At 39.6% G+C, this 22,299-nt stretch overlaps 1 protein-coding gene across 1 annotated transcript in view; it reads right to left on the bottom strand.

The window, feature by feature from the left end:
* The window catches only part of SEC16A (SEC16 homolog A, endoplasmic reticulum export factor), a 148,724-nt gene that overhangs the window by 29,302 nt on the left and 97,123 nt on the right, over positions 1-22,299 (bottom strand). Inside the window, exons 21-24 of the mRNA XM_053695421.1 lie at positions 16,675-16,760; positions 16,372-16,419; positions 15,173-15,325; positions 6,703-6,792 (exon numbers count right to left, since the gene is read on the bottom strand). Coding sequence (XP_053551396.1) covers positions 6,703-6,792; positions 15,173-15,325; positions 16,372-16,419; positions 16,675-16,760 — 377 coding nt within the window. The remainder of the gene's footprint in view (positions 1-6,702; positions 6,793-15,172; positions 15,326-16,371; positions 16,420-16,674; positions 16,761-22,299) is intronic.

Here is a 22,299-nt window from a genome sequence, read left to right as displayed (position 1 = left end):
TGTCTAATGAGATGTTCAGCTCCGAAGGGCCTCCCAAACCAATTCATCAATGATGGTACAGAACAAAAAGGGGTGAAGTTATAGCACATGATTTAACCCCAAGCATGGAGAAAGAAAAGAAAGACTTTTGGCTGCTAACTTTTGCTGGAAGGCTGGTAACTGATAACTGCTGCGGGGACACAGTTACTCTAAAGCAAATTGAGCTACTTTTTCTTATCACATTCTTGGAGCCGTAGCTAACCCGAAGGGAAGAGCTACAAACTGGTAATGCCTGTTTAGGAAGGCAAATCTTAGATACCGGTAATGATCCTTGTGAATCGGTATGTGAAGGTAGGCATCCTTTAAATCCACTGTGGTCATGTACTGACCCTCTTGGATCATGGGTAAGATGGTTCGAATAGTTTCCATTTTGAACGATGGAACTCTTAGGAATTTGTTTAGGATCTTTAAGTCCAAGATTGGTCTGAAGGTTCCCTCTTTTTTGGGAACCACAAACAGATTTGAATAGAATCCTTGCCCGTGTTCCGACCGCGGAACTGGGTGGATCACTCCCATTAGTAAGAGGTCCTGTACACAGCGTAGAAACGCCTCTTTCTTTATCTGGTTTGCTGATAACCTTGAAAGATGAAATCTCCCTTGTGGAGGAGAAGCTTTGAAGTCCAGAAGATATCCCTGAGATATGATTTCCAACGCCCAGGGATCCTGGACATCTCTTGCCCAAGCCTGGGCAAAGAGAGAAAGTCTGCCCCCCACTATATCCGTTTCCGGATAGGGGGCCCTCACTTCATGCTGTCTTAGGGGCAGCAGCAGGTTTTCTGGCCTGCTTGCCCTTGTTCCAGGACTGGTTAGGTTTCCAGCCCTGTCTGTAGCGAGCAACAGTTCCTTCCTGTCTTGGAGCGGAGGAAGTTGATGCTGCTCCTGCCTTGAAGTTACGAAAGGCACGAAAATTAGACTGTTTAGCCTTTGGTTTGGCCCTGTCTTGAGGCAGGGCATGGCCCTTACCTCCAGTAATGTCAGCGATAATTTCTTTCAATCCGGGCCCGAATAATGTCTGCCCTTTGAAAGGAATATTAAGCAATTTAGATTTAGAAGTCACATCAGCTGACCAGGATTTAAGCCACAGCGCTCTGCGCGCCTGAATGGCGAATCCGGAGTTCTTAGCCGTAAGTTTGGTTAAGTGTACTACGGCATCAGAAATAAATGAATTAGCTAGCTTAAGGGCTTTAAGCTTGTTCATAATCTCATCCAATGGAGCTGTGCTAAGGGTCTCTTCCAGAGACTCAAACCAGAATGCCGCCGCAGCAGTGACAGGCGCGATGCATGCAAGGGGTTGTAATATAAAACCTTGCTGAACAAACATTTTCTTAAGGTAACCCTCTAACTTTTTATCCATTGGATCTGAAAAAGCACAGCTATCCTCCACCGGGATAGTGGTGCGCTTAGCCAGAGTAGAAACTGCTCCCTCCACAGGTCCCGTGTGGTGGCGTCTATTGGAAACATTTTTCTAAATATAGGAGGGGGTGAAAAGGGCACACCGGGTCTATCCCACTCCTTGTTAACAATTTCTGTAAGCCTTTTAGGTATAGGAAAAACGTCAGTACACGCCGGTACCGCAAAATATTTATCCAGCCTACATACTTTCTCTGGAATTGCAACAGTGTTACAATCATTTAGAGCCGCTAATACCTCCCCTAGTAATACACGGAGGTTCTCAAGCTTAAATTTAAAATTTGAAATCTCTGAATCCAGTTTACTTGGATCAGATCCGTCACCCACAGAATGAAGCTCTCCGTCCTCATGTTCTGCAAATTGTGACTCAGTATCAGACATGGCTCTACTATTATCAGCGCACTCTGTTCTTACCCCAGAGTGATCGCGTTTACCTCTTAATTCTGGCAATTTAGATAGTACTTCAGTCATAACATTAGCCATGTCTTGCAAAGTGATTTGTATGGGCCGCCCTGATGTACTTGGCACCACAATATCACGCATCTCCTGAGCGGGAGGCGAAGGTACTGACACGTGAGGAGAGTTAGTCGGCATAACTTCCCCCTCGTTGTCTGGTGATATTTTTTTTTAACATATAAAGTTTGACTTTTATTCAAAGTAACATCTATACATTGAGTGCACAAATTTCTATTGGGCTCCACATTGGCCTTTAAACATAGTGAACAAACAGATTCATCTGTGTCAGACATGTTTAAACAGACTAGTAATAACACTAGCAAGCTTGGAAAAAACTTTTAAATAAATTTACAAGCTATATAAAAAACGCTACTGCGCCTTTAAGAAACATAAAAATGTGACACAGTTGAATTAACAATGAACCAAATATGTTAAAACAACCAAATTTTAACAGAAAATGTATAAAGTTAGCAGAGGATTGCACCCACCAGCAAAAGGATGATTAACCCCTTAATACCAAAAACGGATAACAGTTGAAATAATAAACGTTTTTATCACAGTCAAACACAGTCACAGGTCTGCTGTGACTGATTACCTCCCTCAAAACTAGTTTTGGAGACCCCTGGGCTCTGTAGAGACGTCCTGGATCATGGAGGAAGAAATAGGAAGACTGTGACTAAATTTTTACTGCGCAATAAAGCGCTAAAATAGGCCCCTCCCACTCACATTACAACAGTGGGGAAGCTCAGTAAACTGTTTTTATGCAGAAAAAAACGACAGCCATGTGGTAAAAATCATGCCCATAAAGTTTTATCACCAAGTACCTCAGAAAAAACGATTGACATGCCAGTAAACGTTTTAAAATTGAAAATTATGAAGTGTTATTAATAAGCCTGCTGCTAGTCGCTTTCACTGCAGTGCAGGCTCAAATATTACTTTAATATTGACAGTATTTTCTTAGTGAAATTCCATTCCCCAGAAATACCTCAGAGTATACATACATATCAGCCTGATACCAGTCGCTACTACTGCATTTAAGGCTGCACTTACATTACATCGGTATTCGCAGTATTTTCTCAGTCAATTCCATTCCTTAGAAAATAATTTACTGCACATACCTCCTTGCAGGTGGGCCCTGCATGCTATCCCCTGTTCTGAAGTTACCTCACTCCTCAGAATGGCCGAGAACAGCAAGTGGATCTTAGTTACGACCGCTAAGATCATAGAAAAACTCAGGCAGATTCTTCTTCTAATGCTGCCTGAGAACAAACAACACACTCCGGTGCCGTTTAAAATAACAAACTTTTGATTGAAGAAATAAAAACTACGTTTAACACACCACAGTCCTCTCACACGTCCTATCTTTAGTTAGGTGCAAGAGAATGACTGGGTATGACGTAGAGGGGAGGAGCTATATAGCAGCTCTGCTTGGGTGATCCTCTTGCACTTCCTGTTAGGGAGGAGTTATAATCCCATAAGTAATGGATGACCCGTGGACTGACTACACTTAACAGGAGAAATACTCCTTTTGTATTCTGAGGTGAATTGGACTCATGGAAAAGCTGAATATCGATTTGGATATTTTTGATAAAGAATATGAGGTTGCTAAATATAGGTAATATTTAAAACAAATATATTCATTGTCGCTGCAGTTAAATTACAACTAATAGATTTAAAGAGCATATTTGTATTTTAAACTCATATTCATAGTCCCATATAGTGTTAAGCTTGCCTTTTGTATGCCAAGTAATTTACTTTGCAAATATATAAATATATTTTAGAATTTGTCTTAACTGTAGGTAATTAAGAACTTATTTCAGCATAGATAAATTGGCATTTAAACTGACTGTTTACATTAGGAATATATCTAACTCGTGGTGTTTTAATTAATTAGAGTGTATATTGTTCTATTGTTTAAATAAACACTGTTAAAGTATAATTCTGAATGTTAGTGGCTTATATCTTGGTCTCTCATTGTGCTATTTTAGATGCAATTCAATTGTGAATAAGGTTAATAAATAAGGTAACTTTTATGATCTTTGCATAGCATATTATAACAAATGGAGGAAACAGGTATGCGAGACCGAAATCCCAAGGAACCGCCAGAGCATCTATCAGGGCGGCCTGATGATCTTTTGACCTTGAACCGTATCTTGTAAGCTTGATGTTTTGATGAGACACAATCAGATCCAACTCCGGCACCCCCCCCATATTAGGGTTAACCTGTAGAACACCTCCGGATGGAGAGCAAACTCCCCGGGATGAAATGTCTGTCTGCTCAGGAAATCCGCCTCCCAGTTGTCTACTCCTGGAATGTGGTTGGCAGATAGAAGACAATCGTGAGCTTCTGCCCACTGAAAAATTCGAGCCACCTCCTTCATGGCCAAGGAACTCCAAGTTCCTCCCTGGTGGTTGATGTAAGCCAATGAGGTGAAGCTGTCCGACTGGAACCTGATAAATCGGGCTAAGGACAATTGAGGCCAAGCCATCAGAGCATTGAAGATCGCTCTCAACTCCAAGGTGTTAATGGGGAGAGAGGACTCCTCTCAAGTCCATAGGCCCTGAGCCTTTAACGAGTCCCAGACTGCTTCCCAGCCTAGCAGGCTGGCGTCCATGGTCACAATCACCAAGGAGGGTCTCCGGAAACATGTGCCCTGCGACAGATGATCCTTAGAAATCTCTCTTGTCAAGTGGTCCAGATCTTGTCAAGTGGTCCAGATCTATCCTCTGAGACAGATCTGAATGGTCTCTGTTTCATTGTCTGAGCATGCATAATTGCAGAGGTCTCAAATGGAATCGAGCCAAGGGAATGATGTCCATGGAAGCGACCATCAGACCAATTACCTCCATGCATTGAGCCACTGGTGGCCGAACAGTAAACTGTAGAGAGAGGCAAGAAAAGAGAAGTTTGGATTTTCTGACCTCAGTCAGAAAAATCTTCATAGATAGGTGATCTCAGATGGTTCCTAAGAAAACCACCCTTGTAGCTGAAACAAGGGAACTCTTTTCCAGATTCACTTTCCAACAGTGGGAACGTAGAAAAGACAACAAGATCTCTGTATGAGAGTTTGCTTGTTGAAAAGATGGTGCCTGAACCAATATGTCATCCATGCAAGGTGCCACCACAACTCCCTGAGACCTGACAACTGCAAAGAGAGCCCTGAGAACATTTGGGAAAATTCTTGGAGCTGTGGCAAAGTCAAACGGAAGAGCAACAAACTGAAAGTGCTTGTCTAGAAAAGTGAATCTCAGGAACTTGTGATGATCCCTGTGGATGGGAACATGAAGATGTGCGTCCTTCAGGTCTATGGTAGTCATGAACTAACCCTCTTGGACCAAAGGAAGAATCGAACGAATGGTTTCCATTTTGAAGGACGGTACCCTGAAAAACTTGAGACATTTTAGGTCTAAAATGGGTCGGAATGTTCCCTCTTTTTTGGGAACCATAAACAGATTTGAATAGAATCCTAGACCCTGTTCCCACACTGGGACTAAGGATTATAAAATGTCCCATGAAATGAATGCATAGTTAAAATAGATAGTGCAAGTCTCCAGTACCTAGAACACAAAAGCACTTGCCTGCAAATCTAGCTGTCGGGCAGGAAGACAACTCACAAGGCGTGAAAGGACACATATTCCTTACAGAGACCTGTAGAAAAAGAAAGAACAGCGTAACCAACTCTGCTTTCTATACCGAGGGCAGCAAATATGTTAGAAAACAAAGCAAGGACCGCCTCACCACTTTCTAACTGCGTAAAAGCCACCACTACTCTTACTCAAGAGATTGACGTGGACACAGCTAAACCCAAATCCTTGCTTGCAGGGAAAAGTATTCGAAAAAAGGAATAAATATCTTCAGCCACCAACTTCACGTCCTCCATTGACAGAGGCAAAGAGAATGAGTAGGGGTTATGGGTAAGGGAAGTGAAATTTAACAGCTTTGCTGTGGTGCCCTTTGCCTCCTCCTGTTGACCACGAGTGAATATTACACTAGTAATTGGAATGACATTGTGGACTTTCCATGTCTTAGGAAAGAAAACATTTACAGCAAATAAGGTCTTGTTGCATCAAAAGCATTTTTAAACAAGTATGTTTTGCTAAACAGAATCTTGTATTTACAAGACGTTAACTGTCCTTTTAAACTCATTCTCCCACTTGAAAAATATTTCTATCACAAACAGTCAATTCCTCATATACAGTATATATATATATTTTAAAGGGACATTACACACTAGATTTTTTTCTTTGCATAAATGTTTTGTAGATTATCCATTTATATAGCCCACACAGTTTTTATTACAATGTATTAGTTTTTTTTATTTTTTAATAGCATTGCTCTGATTTTCAGACTTCTAACCAAGCCCCAAAGTTTTAGAACTATCCGGTTGTCTACCTACTATACTGATTGTATAAAGGGTCTTTTCATATGCAGGGAAGGGGAGGTGTCTGCTCTTTTTGCTTTCCAGCCCCTTTCACTGGGTGTCCCATACTAACCTTTCCAACAGTGCTAAACAGGGAGCTTCTAAGTTCGTTTTTAAAAGGTTGTATACTAGATTTTAGATCAGTATCTGTGCACATTATTCTTTATAGTAGTATCTATTACATGACGTTATATGAAAATTGGTGTACACTGTCCCTTTAATGTAACAAAGGCAATTTTAGAAGCAAAAGAAATGTATGGTCCTCATGTGCACAAGCGAGCAAGCTTTGAAGGTAAGCATGGCAGGCAGCTATACTAGTTTCCCCACAATGCCCAGCACATTGGGAACCCATGAAGGATATTGACAAGGTCCTTACGGATTTGTTCCGGTCATCTGGTAAATGGGCTTCGTTCTTCCCTTTTCCGATCAGCCAACCTATCGTCTTTGGAAGCCAACTTCTACCACCCTACAAAATGGTTTGGAGAGGGAGAGATTTCATTACAAGGGCTATGTAGCTGGGGTTAGAAGGGAATTTTATGTCGCTAAATTTTTTTTTAATAACTTCAACACACAGCACTAGGTAAAAAACAGCCACTTGTTCAGAAAAAAAAAAAAGATACAAGTAGTAACAACGTTACTTCCTTTCTATGCACAAGAGCAGTGGTACCGGCCCTGGGACCATATTAGTTTAATTGGGCCCGCCCTTGTTTGTTAGGTAAATTAATCATTTTGCCCCATTTTTAGGGTTCTAATCGGTGTAACAAGTTGATCTTTTATATAAGCACTTACAAGATAAATATAAAGACAAGCGTGCATTGTCCATTGTAGACTCCCATTATGCACTGCTTAGATAAATATCACTTTTTATTTAGTTCCAGAATGATCACTTCTCTTGGCACTCACAAGATAAATATACACTGTGTATGTCTTTTGAGGACTACAACTCCCATCATGCACTAGTGGTAAATGTTACTTCCAGTTTCTAGTATATCCAGAGCACTCATTCTGTTTAAGTGGCCCCCATGGGAGAAGAACACTTGGCCAGTGGCCCCGATACAATGAGCTTGATACCCCTGCACTAGAATGATGGCTAAAAGTGTAAACTACAAATTTAATTAAAGGGACAAGAAACACTTTTTACTTTCATGATTAGGCTAGAGCATACAATTATAAACAATATTCTAATCTACTTTTGTTATCAAATTTGCTTTAGTCTTTTGGTATCTCTTGTTGAAGGAGCAATAATGCACTACTGGGAGCTAGCTGAACACATCTGGTGAGCCAATCACAAGAGGCATATATGTGCAGCCAAGTAAAAAAGTGGCGCCAAGGACCTCTTAATAAGCCAAGTACGAAATGGATCCCTCATACATGGACCCAGAGATAGTTAAAACAAAAAGAGGAGCGGAGTTGTACTGGCGCTAATAAGCCTAGGGGCTAGTGAGTTTATTATATGCATCTCTATCTGTAGATATTGTAATAAATGTTGAAACTTTCTATAATCAGGTGTAGAGAAAAAAATATATATAGGTATATATAATGCTATGTATTATTATAAGTAGATTATTCCTTCTGTGATCTAAAATAGACACCAATATTTATCTATTCTTTGACATTTGATCTATAAATAGATTATTCCTGTATTTATATCTGATATTGATATCATCCTATTACCCCATCACAATCCCACCACTTTTGTAACCTGCTTTGCATCGTGCTAGTCTTAAGTGTTAGGGAAAATATTTTTACTTAACCAACATATATATATATATACACACACATATACATATATATATATATACACACACATACACATATATATATATATATATATATATATATATATACATACATACATACATACATATATATATTTTTTTTTTTTCTCTCTACACCTGATTATAGAAAGTTTCAACATTTATTACAATATCTACAGATAGAGATACATATAATAAACTCACTAGCCCCTAGGCTTATTAGCGCCAGTACAACTCCGCTCCTCTTTTTGTTTTATATATGTGCAGCCACCAATCAGCTAGCTCCCAGTAGTGCATTTCTGCTCCTGATCCTAACCTAGGTAAGCTTTTCAATAGACATGTGCGTTCAGCAGTTTCGTAAGCTGATGAATGAGGAAGAAGGCAGGTGCTCGCGGCATTCCACTCTTTTTGGAGGTGAATTTATTCTTGTAAAAACAAAATTTATGCTTACCTGATAAATTTCTCTCTTGTGGTGTATCCAGTCCACGGGTTCATCCATTACTTGTGGGATATTCTCCTTTCCAACAGGAAGTTGCAAGAGGACACCCACAGCAGAGCTGTCTATATAGCTCCTCCCCTAACCCCCACCTCCAGTCATTCGACCGAAGACAAGTAAGAAAAAGGAGAAACTATAGGGTGCAGTGGTGACTGTAGTTTTAAAAATAAAAACACCTGCCTTAAAGTGACAGGGCGGGCCGTGGACTGGATACACCACAAGAGAAAGAAATTTATCAGGTAAGCATATATTTTGTTTTCTCTTGTAAGGTGTATCCAGTCCACGGGTTCATCCATTACTTGTGGGATACCAATACCAAAGCTTTAGGACACGGATGAAGGGAGGGACAAGGCAGGAACTTAAACGGAAGGCACCACTGCCTGTAAGACCTTTCTCCCAAAAATAGCCTCCGAGGAAGCAAAAGTACCAAATTTGTAGAATTTAGAAAAAGTATGAAGCGAAGACCAAGTCGCCCCCTTACAAATCTGTTCAACAGAGGCCTCATGTTTAAAAGCCCAAGTGGAAGCTACCGCTCTAGTAGAATGAGCTGTAATTCTTTCAGGAGGCTGCTGGCCAGCAGTCTCATAAGCTTACCGGATTATGCTTCTCAGCCAAAAAGAAAGAGAAGTTGCCGAAGCCTTTTGGCCTCTCCTCCTTCCAGAGTAGACAACAAACAATGCAGATGTTTGACGAAAATCCTTAGTAGCTTGTAAATAAAACTTTAAAGCACGAACCACATCAAGATTGTGTAACAGACGTTCTTTCTTTGAAGAAGGATTAGGACACAGTGATGGAACAACAATTTCCTGATTGATATTCTTATTAGAACTACCTTATCTGCATGGAAGATCAGATAAGGGGAATCATACTGTAAGGCAGATAACTCTGAAACTCTTCGAGCCGAAGAGATAGCTACTAAGAACAGAACTTTCCAAGATAAAAGCTTGATATCTATGGAATGCAAAGGTTCAAACGGAACCCCTTGAAGAACTTTAAGAACTAAATTTAAACTCCAAGGCGGAGCAACAGGTTTAAACACAGGCTTGATTCTAACTAAAGCCTGACAAAACGCCTGAACGTCTGGAACATCTGCCAGACGCTTGTGCAAAAGAATAGACAGAGCAGAAATCTGTCCCTTTAAGGAACTAGCTGATAATCCCTTTTCCAATCCTTCTTGGAGAAAAGATAAAATCCTAGGAATCCTGACCTTACTCCATGAGTAACCCTTGGATTCCCACCAATGAAGATATTTACACCATATTTTATGATAGATTTTCCTGGTGACAGGCTTTCGAGCCTGAATCAAGGTATCAATGACCGACTCGGAGAAACCACGTTTTGATAAAATCAAGCGTTCAATCTCCAAGCAGTCAGACGCAGAGAAATTAGATTTGGATGTTTGAATGGACCTTGGAGTAGAAGGTCCTGCCTCAGCGGCAGAGTCCATGGTGGAAAGGATGACATGTCCACCAGATCTGCATACCAAGTCCTGCGTGGCCATGCAGGTGCTATCAAAATCACTGAAGCTCTCTCCTGCTTGATCTTGGCAATCAGACGAGGGAGGAGAGGAAAAGGTGGAAACACATAAGCCAGGCTGAAGGACCAGGGCACTGCTAGAGCATCTATCAGCGCTGCCTGGGGATCCCTTGACCTGGACCCGTAACAAGGAAGCTTGGCGTTCTGACGAGACGCAATCAGATCCAGTTCTGGTTTGCCCCATAGTTGAATCAGCTGGGCAAATACCTCCGGATGGAGCTCCCACTCCCCCGGATGAAAGGTCTGCCGACTTAGAAAGTCCGCCTCCCAGTTCTCTACTCCTGGGATATGGATAGCTGAGAGATGGCAAGAGTGAACCTCTGCCCATAGAATTTGTCCTTTCAAAGAACTTGCAGACAAACCTTTATCCAGACCATCCTGAAGAAATTGTAAAATTCTAGGAATTCTAAAAGAATGCCAGGAAAATTGATGAGAAGAGCACCAAGAAATGTAAGTCTTCCAGACTCGATAATATATCTTCCTAGACACAGATTTACGAGCCTGTAATATAGTATTAATTACGGAGTCAGAGAAACCTCTATGACTGAGAATCAAGCGTTCAATCTCCATACCTTCAAATTTAATGATTTGAGATCCTGATGGAAAAAAGGACCTTGAGATAGGTCGTCTGGTGTTAACGGAAGAGTCCAAGGTTGGCAAGTAGCCATCCGAACAAGATCCGCATACCAAAACCTGTGAGGCCATGCTGGAGCAACCAGCAGAACAAATGAACGCTCTTTTAGAATCTTGGAGATCACTCTTGGAAGAAGAACCAGAGTCGGAAAGATATAGGCAAGATGATACTTCCAAGGAAGTGACAACGCATCCACTGCCTCCGCCTGAGGATCCCTGGATCTGGACAGATACCTGGGAAGTTTCTTGTTTAGATGAGAGGCCATCAGATCTATTTCTGGAAGACCCCAGATTTGAACAATCTGAAGAAACACCTCTGGGTGAAGAGACCATTCGCCCGGATGTAACGTCTGGCGACTGAGATAATCCGCTTCCCAATTGTCTACACCTGGGATGTGAACCGCAGAAATTAGACAGGAGCTGGATTCCGCCCAAGCAAGTATCCGAGATACTTCTTTCATAGCCAGAGGACTGTGAGTCCCCCCTTGATGATTGACATATGCCACAGTTGTGACTTTGTCCGTCTGAAAACAAATGAACGATTCTCTCTTCAGAAGAGGCCACGACTGAAGAGCTCTGAAAATCGCACGGAGTTCCAAAATGTTGATGGGTAATCTCGCCTCCTGAGATTCCCAAACCCCCTGCGCTGTCAGAGACCCCCATACAGCTCCCCAACCTGTCAGACTCGCATCTGTTGATATCACAGTCCAGGTTGGAAGAACAAAAGAAGCCCCTTGAATTAAACGATGGTGATCTGTCCACCACGTCAGAGAGTGTCGTACAATCGGATTTAAAGATATTAACTGTGATATCTTTGTATAATCCCTGCACCACTGGTTCAGCATACAAAGCTGAAGAGGTCGCATGTGAAAACGAGCAAAGGGGATCGCGTCCGATGCAGCAGTCATAAGACCTAGAATTTCCATGCATAAGGCTACCGAAGGGAATGATTGAGACTGAAGGTTTCGACAAGCTGAAACCAATTTCAGACGTCTCTTGTCCGTCTGAGACAAAGTCATGGACACTGAATCTATTTGGAAACCTAAAAAGGTTACCCTTGTCTGAGGAATCAATGAACTCTTTGTTAAATTGATCCTCCAACCATGTTCTTGAAGAAATAACACAAGTCGATTCGTATGAAATTCTGCTAAATGTGAAGACTGAGCAAGTACCAAGATATCGTCCAAATAAGGAAATACCAGAATACCCTGTTCTCTGATTACAGATAGCAGGGCACCGAGAACCTTTGAAAAAATCCTTGGAGCTGTTGCTAGGCCGAACAGCAGAGCCACAAACTGGTAACGCTTGTCTAGAAAAGAGAATCTCAGAAACTGATAGTGATCTGGATGAATCGGAATATGCAGATATGCATCCTGTAAATCTATTGGGGACATATAATGCCCTTGCTGAACAAAAGGCAGATTAGTCCTTATAGTTACCATTTTGAATGTTGGTATCCTTACATAAAGATTCAATATTTTTAAATCCAGAACTGGTCTGAAGGAATTCTTCTTTGGTAAAATGAATAGATTGGAGTAAAACCCCAGACCCTGTTCCAGAACTGGAACTGGCACAATTACTCCAGCCAACTCTAGATCTGAAACACATTTCAGAAATGCTTGAGTCTTCACTGGGTTTATTGGAATGCGAGAAAGAAAAAATCTTCTTGCAGGAGGCCTTACCTTGAAACCTATTCTGTACCCTTGTGAAACAATGTTCTGAATCCAAAGACTGTGAATCGAATTGATCCAAATTTCTTTGAAAAATCGTAATCTGCCCCCTACCAGCTGTGCAGCACCTTCATGTGGACTTGGGAGCTGGCTTTTGCTTTCTAAAAGGCTTGGATTTATTCCAGACTGGAGATGGTTTCCAAACAGAAACTGTTCCTTTAGGGGAAGGATCAGGCTTCTGTTCCTTATTCTGACGAAAGGAACGAAAACGATTAGCAGCCCTATATTTACCTTTAGATTTTTTATCCTGAGGTAAAAAAGTTCCTTTCCCACCAGTAACAGTTGAAATAATAGAATCCAACTGGGAACCAAACAATTTATTACCTTGGAAAGAAAGAGAAAGCAAAGTTGACTTAGAAGACATATCTGCATTCCAAGTTTAAAGCCATAAAGCTCTTCTAGCTAAAATAGCTAAAGACATATACCCAACATCAACTCTAATGATATCAAAGATGGCATCACAAATAAAGTTATTAGCATGTTGAAGAAGTTTAACAATGCTATGAGTATTATGATCTGACACTTGATGTGCCAAAGCCTCCAACCAAAAAGTGGAAGCTGCCGCAACATCAGCCAAAGAAATAGCACGCCTAAGAAGATTACCTGAACATAAATAAGTTTTCCTTAGAAAAGAATCAATTTTCCTATCTAAAGTATCCTTAAAAGAAGTACTATCTGCCGTAGGAATAGTAGTACGTTTAGCGAGAGTAGAGATAGCCCCATCAACTTTAGGGATTTTGTCCCAAAACTCTAATCTTTCAGATGGCACAGGATACAATTTCTTAAACCTTTTAGAAGGAGTAAAAGAATTACCCAGATTATTCCATTCCCTAGAAATTACTTCAGAAATAGCATCAGGGACAGGAAAAACTTCCGGAATAACTGTAGGAGGTTTAAAAACCGAATTTAAACGCTTAGTAGATTTAGTATCAAGAGGACTAGATTCCTCCATCTCTAATGCGATTAAAACTTCTTTAAGTAAAGAACGAATAAATTCCATTTTAAATAAATATGAAGATTTATCAGTGTCAATATCTGAGACAGAATCCTCTGAACCAGAAAAATCATCATCAGAAACAGACAAATAAGAATGATGATGTTCATTTAAAAATTAATCTGAAAAATGTGAAGTTTTAAATGACCTTTTACGTTTACTGGAAGGAGGAATAACAGACATAGCCTTCCTAATAGATTTAGAAACAAAATCTCTTATATTAACAGGAACATCCTGAGTATTAGATGTTGATGGAACAGCAACAGGTAATGGTATATTACTAATGGAAATACTATCTGCATTAGCAAGCTTATCATGACATTCATCACAAACTACAGCCGGAGGGACAGTTAACACAAGTTTACAGCAGATACACTTAACTTTGGTGGAACCAGCATCAGGCGTTTTTCCAGAAGTAGCTTCTGATCCAGGGTCAATCTGAGACATCTTGCAATATGTAAGAGAAAAAACAACATATAAAGCAAAATCTATCAAATTCCTTAAAAGGCAGTTTCAGGAATGGGAAAAAATGCCAATGAACAAGCCTCTAGCAACCAGAAGCAAATGAAAAATGAGACTTAAATAATGTGAGAAAAAAGGTGGAGACAATAATGCCGCCCACATTATTGGCGCCCAAATGCTTTTGGCGCCAAGAATGACGCCACATCCGGTGACGCCGACATTTTTGGCGCAAAACGTCAAAAAAATGACGCAAACACGAACAACTTCCGGCGACAAGTATGACGCCGGAAATGACAAAGAAATTTTTTTTTTACGCCAATAAAGTCTGCGCCAAGAATGACGCAATAAAATGAAGCATTTTCAGCCCCCGCGAGCCTAATAGCCCACAGGGAAAAAAGTCAATTTTTAAGGTAAGAAAAAATGTTTTTATTCATATGCATTATCCCAAATAATGAAACTGACTGTCTGAAATAAGGAATATTGATCATCCTGAATCAAGGCAAATAAATGTTTAAACACATATATTTAGAACTTTATATAAAAGTGCCCAACCATAGCTTAGAGTGTCACAGAAAATAAGACTTACTTACCCCAGGACACTCATCTACATGTAGTAGAAAGCCAAACCAGTACTGAAACGAGAATAAGTAGAGGTAATGGTATATAAGAGTATATCGTCGATCTGAAAAGGGAGGTAAGAGATGAATCTCTACGACCGATAACAGAGAACCTATGAAATAGATCCCGTAGAAGGAGACCATTGAATTCAAATAGGCAATACTCTCTTCACATCCGTCTGACATTCACTGCACACCGAGAGGAAAACCGGGCTCCAGCCTGCTGCGAAGCGCATATCAACGTAGAATCTAGCACAAACTTACTTCACCACCTCCATAGGAGGCAACGTTTGTAAAAACTGATTTGTGGGTGTGGTGAGGGGTGTATTTATAGGCATTTTGAGGTTTGGGAAACTTTGCCCCTCCTGGTAGGAATGTATATCCCATACGTCACTAGCTTATGGACTCTTGCTAATTACATGAAAGAAATACAACTGCAAAGTTACTGAAAATTGCATGGTCTGTCAATCATAAGAGTTTAGTTTTGATTTTATGGTCTATTTAATTTTAATTTAGTTTATTTTTCTCCATATTATTAACTAAATTCAGAGATCTGGTAAAGCCCAAACAGATACAGAACTAGCGTTACAAACAACTTGCACTGTAACTGTATTAACCTACCGCCTGGTTTTGTGTCTTGGGTTCTTTTTTCCTTTCTGGTTTCTCAGCCTCTGGGATGGCTGGGGGAGGTGGTGAAGGCTGGATCCCTACAGAACTTCTCCTGCCAGATCCAATAGAGTGGGTGGATGACTCTGACGTTGTGCGAGTTCTTCTCTGTGGAAGAAATTATTCTTACGTGAGTGCACTCAATTGTATGGCGCTATAATTAAATATTTAATTATAATGTGCCGTGAACATAAAAAACAAGAAGTGTGCAAAATAATTTTAAGATCTAGTACTAGCAATAATATAAATACAATTAGGTAGAAAAAAAGGGGTGGGTTTTTTTTTTAAAGAAATGTCTAAAGCTCAGTTTTCATATATCAAAATCAAGCAGGAATAGTTCAAGCTACCCCTCTCAAAATTCTATACACCATAAACACCAGTGGCAGAGAATAAATCAGCCAGCTAGTTAAGAGTACCAAGTATGTATAGGCTTAATTAAGAGTTCATTTTCAGCGGGTTGATAAAAATAATATATTCTTGACTTTGCACAATTGGTGCTTACTACTATGTTTTCAAATTACAAAATGAATAGCCACAGGTTTTTAATTACCCTTAAAATATCTTTAATAACAAATGGATAAAGTTGATGAAAAATATATAAATCTTGGGAACCATGGAATTGTGGTTCATATAAATCTAGTTCTGGTTTCTTTTCTTTATTCTATATACAGCTTAATATAAAACCATGTTGTTACTTAACACGTGAGGCTCTGTATTCTGACGGGCTCTTAGGTTTCAAATACATTTAAGTGTTTTTGTAGTTAGCCTTCAACCCTCTGAAGCAAACTAGTACTTGGTAAACAAAACAGGCTTGGGCATTAAACCATGAAGCACCCTTCATAACATTACCTCAAGTGAAATTACTACGTTCATAGCAAAAAGTACTATAATTAGTTTCATCTGGGATAATATAAAATAAAAAAAATAAAAAATGGACAAAAACACCACTAGATAAGCAAATCTTACATTTATACAACCAGATGCTAACTCATGCTGGTGCGGATCTGGGTGCACTGCAACAAAGTTCATTTTGGCTTCTTTAAAAGTATATCTGGCACAAATCTTTTGTGAAATTTTAAGTCTGACGTATCATGAAGAATAGCTTGAGTGAAATAAACAAACGATATTCACTTCAAGTCTAAAGAGAAGCTCACCATGTGTGCCGATGACTGAGATACTGTCCTAGATCTTTGCCCTGGTGCCTGGAAGAACAAAAAAGGTAAATACAAAGTTCTGCACCACTGAATCATTTCCATTATATTGGAAAGAAAAGACAGACGTCTTGTTCATAATTAAACATTTATAATATTATTTGTAAAAAGATATTGAAAAACTATAACCAATCAGTGCAAACGTTCTTAACAAACCAGAAGTCAAAATGCTAAGTTCCTTGTAAGGGTGTATATATTTTTTTAAATAGTAAAATTCCTGTTAGATTAAAACAAAAATACATTTACCATTCTCGCCATTTCACCATAGAAATCCAACCCCTGTTCCGGAAAGGTTGTTTTGGTCGGTGAATTCTGGGGAAACCTTTGCAATCCTTTAAAGAGAAGATGTAAAATACAGATGTGCTTTATATTGCGGTCTAGTTTATGATTTTTACCCTGAATGTCAGTTACAATTTTGCAGGCATCAGGTGGCATGACAGTGACAAGAAACCTGACAGCATGTAGGACCTACCCACAAGGCTTTGCAATCTCTAAATTGTCACAAGGTCATAAAAAGTGAAGAGTTCTGTTTTCTATCTGTAAATATAAACTTACAGATTTCACCTGACATGGGCTTCTCCTGCACTAAGTTGTACTGCCCAAACCATTAAAGTAAATGGAAGTACTTGTTCAGGAACGTTCACTCCCCCACACATAGACCGCAGGACAAAAAGCACTCAGGAGAGCTTAACCATTTTTCTCCAACATTGGTGTGTCCGGTCCACGGCGTCATCCTTACTTGTGGGATATTCTCTTCCCCAACAGGAAATGGCAAAGAGTCCCAGCAAAGCTGGCCATATAGTCCCTCCTAGGCTCCGCCCAGCCCAGTCATTCTCTTTGCCGTTGCACAGGCAACATCTCCACGGAGATGGTTAAGAGTTTTTTGGTGTTTAAATGTAGTTTTTATTCTTCAGTTCCTAAGGTTCGCTTTTCTGGACAAGCATTACCAGTTTGTGGCCCTCCCATTCGGGTTAGCCACTGCTCCAAGGATTTTCACAAAGGTGCTAGGGTCCCTTCTAGCGGTTCTAAGACCGAGGGGCATTGCAGTAGTACCTTACTTGGACGACATTCTAATACAATCGTCGTCCCTGTCAAAAGCAAAGGCTCATACAGACATAGTTCTAGCCTTTCTCAGATCACACGGATGGAAGGTGAACATAGAAAAAAGTTCTCTGTCTCCGTCGACAAGAGTTCCCTTCTTGGGAACAATAATAGATTCCTTAGAAATGAGGATTTTTCTGACAGAGGTCAGAAAAACATAATTTATGTAAGAACTTACCTGATAAATTCATTTCTTTCATATTAGCTAGTGACGTATGGGATATACATTCCTACCAGGAGGGGCAAAGTTTCCCAAACCTTAAAATGCCTATAAATACACCCCTCACCACACCCACAATTCAGTTTAACGAATAGCCAAGAAGTGGGGTGATAAAAAAGTGTGAAAGCATATAAAATAAGGAATTGGAATAATTGTGCTTTATACAAAAAAATCATAACCACCACAAAAAGGGTGGGCCTCATGGACTCTTGCTAATATGAAAGAAATGAATTTATCAGGTAAGTTCTTACATAAATTATGTTTTCTTTCATGTAATTAGCAAGAGTCCATGAGCTAGTGACGTATGGGATAATGATTACCCAAGATGTGGACCTTTCCACACAAGAGTCACTAGAGAGGGAGGGATAAAATAAAGACAGCCAATTCCTGCTGAAAATAATCCACACCCAAAATAAAGTTTAATAAAAAACATAAGCAGAAGATTCAGACTGAAACCGCTGCCTGAAGTACTTTTCTACCAAAAATTGCTTCAGAAGAAGAAAATACATCAAAAAGGTAGAATTGAAAAAGTATGCAAAGAGGACCAAGTTGCTGCTTTGCAAATCTGATCAACCGAAGCTTCATTCCTAAACGCCCAGGAAGAAGAAACTGACCTGGTAGAATGAGCTGTAATCCTCTGAGGCGGAGTTTTACCCGACTCAACATAGGCAAGATGAATTAAAGATTTCAACCAAGATGCCAAAGAAATGGCAGAAGCTTTCTGGCCTTTTCTAGAACCGGAAAAGATAACAAATAGACTAGAAGTCTTTCGGAAAGACTTAGTAGCTTCAACATAATATTTCAAAGCTCTAACAACATGCAAAGAATGCAATGCTTTCTCCTTAGAATTCTTAAGATTAGGACATAATGAAGGAACCACAATTTCTCTACTAATGTTGTTGGAAATCACAGCTTTAGGTAAAAATTCAAAAGAAGTTCGCAACACCGCCTTATCCTGATGAAAAATCAGAAAAGGAGACTCACAAGAAAAGAGCAGATAATTCAGAAACTCTTCTGGCAGAAGAGATGGCCAAAAGGAACAAAACTTCCCAAGAAAGTAATTTAATGACCAATGAATGCATAGGTTCAAAGGGAGGAGCTTGAAGAGCACCCAGAACCAAATTCAAACTCCAAGGAGGAGAAATTGACTTAATGACAGGTTTCATACGAACCAAGGCTTGTACAAAACAATGAATATCAGGAAGAATAGCAATCTTTCTGTGAAAAAGAACAGAAAGAGCAGAGATTTGTCCTTTCAAGGAACTTGCAGACAAACCCTTATCTAAACCATCCTGAAGAAACTGAAAAAAATTCTCGGCATTCTAAAAGAATGCCAAGAAAAATGATGAGAAAGACACCAAAAAATATAAGTCTTCCAAACTCTATAATATATCTCTCTAGATACAGATTTACGAGCCTGTAACATAGTATTAATCACAGAGTCAGAGAAATCTCTTTGACCAAGAATCAAGCATTCAATCTCCATACCTATAAATTTAAGGATTTCAGATCCTGATGGAAAAAAGGACCTTGTGACAGAAGGTCTGGTCTTAACGGAAGAGTCCACGGTTGGCAAGAGGCCATCCGGACAAGATCCGCATACCAAACCTGTGAGGCCATGCCGGAGCTACCAGCAGAACAAACGAGCATTCCTTCAGTATCTTGGAGATTACTCTTGGAAGAAGAACTAGAGGCGGAAAGATATAGGCAGGATGATACTTCCAAGGAAGTGAAAATGCATCCACTGCCTCCGCCTGAGGATCCCGGGATCTGGACAGATATCTGGGAAGTTTCTTGTTTAGATGAGACGCCATCAGATCTATTTCTGGAAGTTCCCACATTTGAACAATCTGAAGAAATACCTCTGGGTGAAGAGACCATTCGCCCGGATGGAACATTTGGCGGCTGAGATAATCCGCTTCCCAATTGTCTACACCTGGGATATAAACCGCAGAGATTAGACAGGAGCTGGATTCCGCCCAAACCAAAAAAAAAAATTCGAGATACTTCTTTCATAGCCAGAGGACTGTGAGTCCCTCCTTGATGATTGATGTATGCCACAGTTGTGACATTGTCTGTCTGAAAACAAATGAACGATTCTCTCTACAGAAGAGGCCAAAACTGAAGAGCTCTAAAAAATTGCACGGAGTTCCAAAATATTGATCGGTAATCTCACCTCCTGAGATTCCCAAACTCCTTGTGCCGTCAGAGATCCCCACACAGCTCCCCAACCTGTGAGACTTGTATCTGTTGAAATTACAGTCCAGGTCGGAAGCACAAAAAGAAGCCCCCTAAATTAAACGATGGTGATCTGTCCACCACGTTAGAGAGTGTCGAACAATCGGTTTTTAAAGATATAAATTGAGATATCTTTGTGTAATCCTTGCACCATTGATTCAGCATACAGAGCTGAAGAGGTCGCATGTGAAAACGAGCAAAGGGGATCGCATCCGATGCAGCAGTCATAAGACCTAGAATTTCCATGCATAAGGTTACCGAAGGGAATGATTGTGACTGAAGGTTTCGACAAGCTGAAATCAATTTTAGACGTCTTTTGTCTGTTAAAGACAGAGTCATGGACACTGAATCTATCTGGAAACCCAGAAAGGTTACCCTTGACTGAGGAATCAATGAACTTTTTGGTAAATTGATCCTCCAACCATGATCTTGAAGAAACAACACAAATCGATTCGCATGAGATTCTTCGAATGAGAAGACTGAGCAAATACCAAGATAATCGTCCAAATAAGGAAATACCAAAACCCTGTTCTCTGAATACAGAAAGAAGGGCACCGAGAATCTTTGAAAAAAATTCTTGGAACTGAGGCTAGGCCAAACGGTAGAGCCACAAAACTGGTAATGCTTGTCTAAAAAGAGAATCTCAGACACTAAAAATGATCTGGATGAATCGGAATATGCAGATACACATCCTGTAAATCTATTGTAGACATATAATGCCCTTACTAAACAAAAGGCAGAATAGTCCTACAGTAACCATCTTGAATGTTGGTATCCTTACATAACGATTCAATATTGATAGATCCGGAACTGGTCTGAAGGAATTGACCTTCTTTGGTACAATGAAGAGATAAAATAAAACCCTAGTCCCTGTTCCAGAACTGGAACTGGCATAATTACTCCAGCCAACTCTAGATCTGAAACACATTTCAGAAATGCTGAGCCTTGCTGTGTTAACTGGGACACGGGAAAGAAAAAAATCTCTTAGCAGGAGGCCTTAACTTGAAGCCAATTCTGTACCTTTCTGAAACAATGTTCTGAAACCAGAGATTGAGAACGGAATTGATCCAAATTCCTTTGAAGAAAACGTAATCTGCCCCATACCAGCTGAACTGGAAAAAAGGGCCGCACCTTCATGGGTACTTAGGAGCTGACTATAGGTTTCTATAAGGCTTGGATATATTCCAAACTGGAAAAAGTTTCCAAACTGATACCGCTCCTGAGGATGAAGGATCAGGCTTTTGTTCCTTATTATGAAAAAAAAGAACGAAAAAATTATTATTACCCTGGACAGAAAGGGAAAACAAAGTTGACTTAGAAGACATATCAGCATTCCAAGTTTAATCCATAAAGCTTTTCTAGCTAAAATAGCTAGAGACATATACCTGACATCAACACTAATGATATCAAAAGATGGTATCACCAATAAAATTATTAGCATGTTATAGAATAATAATAATGCTATAAAATTATGATCTGTTACTTGTTGTGCTAAAACTTCTAACCAAAAAGTTGAAGCTGCAGCAACATCCGGTAAAAATATAGCAGGTCTAAGAAGATTACCTGAACATAAGTAAACTTTTCTTAGAAAGGATTCAATTTTCTTATCTAAAGGATCCTTAAATTTAGTACTATCTGCCGTAGAAATAGTAGTACATTTTAGCAGGAATAGAGACAGCCCCAAACCTTAGGGATTTTGTCCCAAAAAACTCTAATCTGTCAGATGGCACAGGATATAATTGCTTAAACGTTTAGAAGGAGTAAAAGAATTACCCAAATTATTCCATTCCCTGGAAATTACTTCAGAAAAAACATCAGGGAGATTAAACACTTCTGGAATAACTACAGGAGATTTAAAAACCCTATTTAAACGTTTGGATTCAGTATCAAGAGGACCAGAATCCTCTATATCTAAAGCAATTAATACTTCTTTAAAATAAAGAACGAATAAATTCCATCTTGAACAAATACAAAGATTTATCAGCATCAACCTCTGAGACAGAAACCTCTGAACCAGAAGAACCATTATCAGTATCAGAATGATGATGTTCATTTAAAAATTCATCTGAAAAAAAGAGAAGTTTTAAAGGACTTTTATGTAAACTAGAAGGAGAAATAACAGACATAGCCTTCTAAATGGATTTAAAAAAATAAAATCTCTTATGTTTATCAGGAACACTCTGAAATTTAGATGTTGACGGAACAGCAACAGGTAATATAACAGTACTAAAGGAAATTTTATCTGCATTAATAAGTTTGTCATGACATGCAATACAAACAACAGCTGGAGAAACAGATACCAAAAATTTATA

The sequence above is a fragment of the Bombina bombina genome, chromosome 12 (genome assembly GCF_027579735.1).
Source record: "Bombina bombina isolate aBomBom1 chromosome 12, aBomBom1.pri, whole genome shotgun sequence".
In the NCBI taxonomy this organism is placed as follows: domain Eukaryota; kingdom Metazoa; phylum Chordata; class Amphibia; order Anura; family Bombinatoridae; genus Bombina; species Bombina bombina.
Note: the sequence above shows the minus strand (reverse complement) of the source record. Positions and strands in the feature narration are given on the sequence as shown.